A 4,020-nucleotide genomic window follows, 5' to 3' on the forward strand; every position below is an offset into this window, starting at 1 on the left:
GTCCTATCATAACTGAATCATGTAGAAGAGGGGTTTGGTGCAAAACAAAATGCTGCTGGAAATTGTTGAAAGGTGGTTCTCTGATTATGCATGACCTTCATGCCTGTTGATGGATTTATGCTGCAACAAAGTTTCTACAGTAGTTGGATTTAATTTCGTCTTGATGAACATGGCCACTAAACCTTCTGATGATAGGCGCTTATGTTTATAGTAAAGCTGATGTTGAACAAGAACAAAAAATTTATTTTCCAGCAACTGTCTTCAGCAGATAGGTTCTGCCTCTAGTACCTTTCCTGTTCCTTTTCATGGCTAGATGGTATCCTTGGATCATGTTTCGTCATGGAGGCTGTCCATCTCTCTAGTGCAGTTGAAATCTAGCTGTGCATCCAGGGATACGAGGATTAATGAGAATTTCATTTCTCACAGGCAGCTTACAATCGGAACTGCAATAACATACATCTTAATTATCAGACTATTCTCTCACTTTCTCGATTACTTCTAGAGCTTCTGAAATATCCTAGAGGTTCTGAGTTTTCAACGTTAATGTGAGGCAAGTCATAAGTGTGTTGGTTTTGACCTCCTCTTGAATGTGCAGAATTTTGTCTGCAAACAAGAACTCAATTTTTATTCTTATACAAGCCATTCTTTTCTTTTTCTTTGCTTCTTTTTCTGCACATATAAACAAGTCTTACTGCCACAGCTTTGTTCATTGTTCAAGCTTCTTCTATATATTACATTTGTTACAATCTCCACCCTGTAAAATTGGCCTTACACCGTATACACAAGATAGAGTTGGTAAAAATTATGTTTACAATTTTCAGACCTGCTTGAACGCTCTCAATTAGGTCATTATCATCATTTATACACGATAAACCCTACCAACTTCAATCAATGCAGCGTGTGGGATCCCAAGTGAAGCTGCAGAGCTCCGGCTATTGCGTCTAAGGAATCCGTACACAACGTTAATGACAAACTTCTTCAGTATACATGATGCCTCGTTGGATATGACACAAGTATGTCCTATCATGTAAACCACACCAGCTTCCTCTGCCTCCATGAGTTCATTTACATCTTCACTTGCTTCTTGACATTGGAACCGCAATTCTCTACTTCTCCGTGTTTTCACACCATGCAAACACTGCTCTATCACTACCATTTGCTCGCTACTCAAATCACGTTTCAAGAACTCTGACATCTTTTCAATCAGTTGGGTTTCAAAGGCATAGCTGTCCCTGATGTCCTTGTATCCATACCTAGCAGTAGTGAGAGAGAGAAGAGTCAAGGACTCGCTATCAATGAGTCACGAGCTTTGATGGTGAGTTGAAAACAGCAATAACAATTAATGAGTTGGGGGGGGGGGGGGGGTGGAGTAGAAGGATTTAGACAGTCTACCTCACAACGCACCGGAATAGAGGGACCTCTGGTGGGCCAATCCTAGAAACATGGAAACGATCACTGACTGGAACTTTTGGAACAATCAAAGACTGAATGGTTACAAAGATAAGAATCTGATGGAATGCAGGAAAGTTGGTGACAAAATGTGCGAACATTGGCGGGACACCAGAGGTAACATGAGAGTAAACTAGGCAAACTCCAGGAACCCTTGCTATTCCCATGCATGGTCCAAGCCTCAAGAGGCAGTCCAAGCTGACCTTGTTCTCCAGCTCAAATGCCTGTTTTTTGATAGTCCCATAATGCCATATCGACATCAGAGACAAAACTACTGCAGAAACAACAATGGGAAACCAGCCTCCTTTGTGTAATTTAGCGAGGCAAGCATCGAAATAGGACAATTCCACAAATCCAAAAATCACTACGAAAAGGAATGCTAGAAAAACATGTTTATTCCACACGGTACTAATGATCAGAAACATCAACAAGGTTGTGACAAACATCACTGTGATTACTGCCAGACCTGCCGACACAATAACAACATTAAATATCTCATTTACAATATATACACATGAACACAAACAGAAAGGCAACAGAGTGAGGTAACACAAACCGTATGCATTGCCGATAGTAGCGGTGTCTCTAAATCCAACAACAACAGCAAGGCATAAAATCATTAATACCCAATTCACCTCTGGTATGTAGATCTGTCCATGAATATTATTTGATGTGTGCACTATCTTTACTCGTGGAAAGCAATTGAGTGCCCTACACTGACTAATAATGGAGAAAGTGGCTGATATTATTGCTTGGCTTCCCACCACCGTTGCAAGAGTGGCGATGATAAATACTGGCAAAAATATGGCATCTGAAAGCATAGGAGATAAGACCGATTAAACTAAAATTTATTTATTTTTTTTTTTTAAAAAAGGGAAGATGTTTTATTAAGAGTTACCAGGGACTGCCTTGTAGAAACTACTCTGAAGATCACCTCTGTTCTTGGAGAGGTAAGCGGCTTCACCCATGTAAGCCAGAACCAAGCAAGGGTATACGAGTCCTGTAAATGCAATCTGTTTGAAAGATGCATGAATAAGTCAATTTTCATGTCAACCCCTTCAATAGCTTATAATATCAGGAAATCAAAGAACAATTACCCTAACAGAAAGCTCTGAGAAATGTCCAAGATCAGCAAACATAGCTTCTGCACCTGATAGATTAATAAATTGGATCACCAAAAGAGAAATCCAACACAGCAACATAAAAAAAATTTGAATATTTTCTCCTTTAGGACCAACCTGTAGCACAGAGAACAATGCCTCCTAATGAACTCCAACCAGCTTTCCCAGTTTTCTTAAAAAAGTTGTAGATATAGTATGGTGATAGAGCTTTGACAACATCAGGGTTCCAATGGAATATGTTGTAAATGCCAACCCCACTGATGCACAGCAACCAAGCAATCAAAATTGGTGAAAAAAGAAACCCAATTCTATGTGTTCCGCAATGCTGAAGTGCAAAAACGCCAACTAAGATCACGCAGGCAATGGCAACAGTATAATCTGGCACATACGAACACGTCAGAAACTGGCTAAAGATTTTGCCGTGATCTTTTATCAATCGAATTAGGATCATAACTTACTCTCATGTAAATCTGGAGCCTTAATTTGGATTCCATAGACTGCAGATAGGACTGCAAAAGAAAAACAAGGAATCCATGAGAATCAGCAAATGCAAAAAGGCAGCGCAATTAAATAAATACAATTCTAATCGGATTCAGGAAAAATACCAGACATTGCTGGTGTCAGGATTCCATCACCAATGACCATGCTAGTCCCAAGCAGAACAACCAGCAGCAAAACAACACGCGAACTACGATGCTTGTTGAAGAATTCCTTTATAACCAAGCTAGCTCTTGTCTCCTTTGTGGATACATTAGAATCACAACAAGTTACAAATTCATGTTCCAAATGAGAACTCTTCAGAAGGCCCATTCTGGAGTGTCGGCAGAGTAACGAGTACAATGCGAAGGTTCCACCTGGAAAAGATAGGCTCTTAACAAGAAATGAGCATCAAACCACTTATATTAATATGATGATTAATACAATATAATGGATAGATCATTGTGAGCACCTTCTCCATTGTCATTTGCTCCTAACACAATTATCATATACTTGCAAAGAGGGATGATTGTCAAAGTCCAGAAAACTAAAGAAAGTACCCCAAAAATCTCATGGTTCCCCTCATGAAGTTGTAATTCACCAGCGAATGAACTCTTGTAGACATAGATGGGGGATGTGCAGAGATCGCCATAAACAACACCAAAAGTCTGGTAGGCAAGTAATAGAGTGGTTTTGTAGAACTTCTGCCAGTAAGTCAAAAGTATTTACAAAGTTGAAATATTAATCAAATGCTACAGTAGTCACGGTATTGAATCTATTGATAGAAGCAACGGAAAGGAAAGTATCCAAATTCAAGGACTAAATTATGAAGCTGGATAATTCAACATTTTAGCATCTAAATTCAGGGAAAGAAAAAACAAAGGACTAGGGACCAAAAAGGTTATAAAGGCCAAAGAAAGCAGTGATTTCTTTATATTATAAGAGAAAGTTGAGAGCAAATTATTGATCATTC

The 4,020-nt window shown here is 39.2% G+C and overlaps 1 protein-coding gene across 1 annotated transcript; it reads right to left on the bottom strand.

Annotated features, from left to right (window-relative positions):
- Window positions 1-688: 688 nt before the first annotated feature.
- Window positions 689-3,772, bottom strand: LOC133694836 (probable potassium transporter 13; the record flags this gene model as incomplete). Its single annotated transcript, XM_062116538.1, has 9 exons — window positions 689-1,253; window positions 1,393-1,915; window positions 2,006-2,260; window positions 2,348-2,462; window positions 2,547-2,599; window positions 2,688-2,948; window positions 3,029-3,079; window positions 3,176-3,424; window positions 3,520-3,772. Coding segments are annotated over 9 exons (2,154 nt in total), but the record flags the coding sequence as incomplete, so codon positions are not given.
- Between the last annotated feature and the right edge of the window lie 248 nt (window positions 3,773-4,020).

The sequence above is a fragment of the Populus nigra genome, chromosome 5 (genome assembly GCF_951802175.1).
Source record: "Populus nigra chromosome 5, ddPopNigr1.1, whole genome shotgun sequence".
Lineage (NCBI taxonomy): Eukaryota > Viridiplantae > Streptophyta > Magnoliopsida > Malpighiales > Salicaceae > Populus > Populus nigra.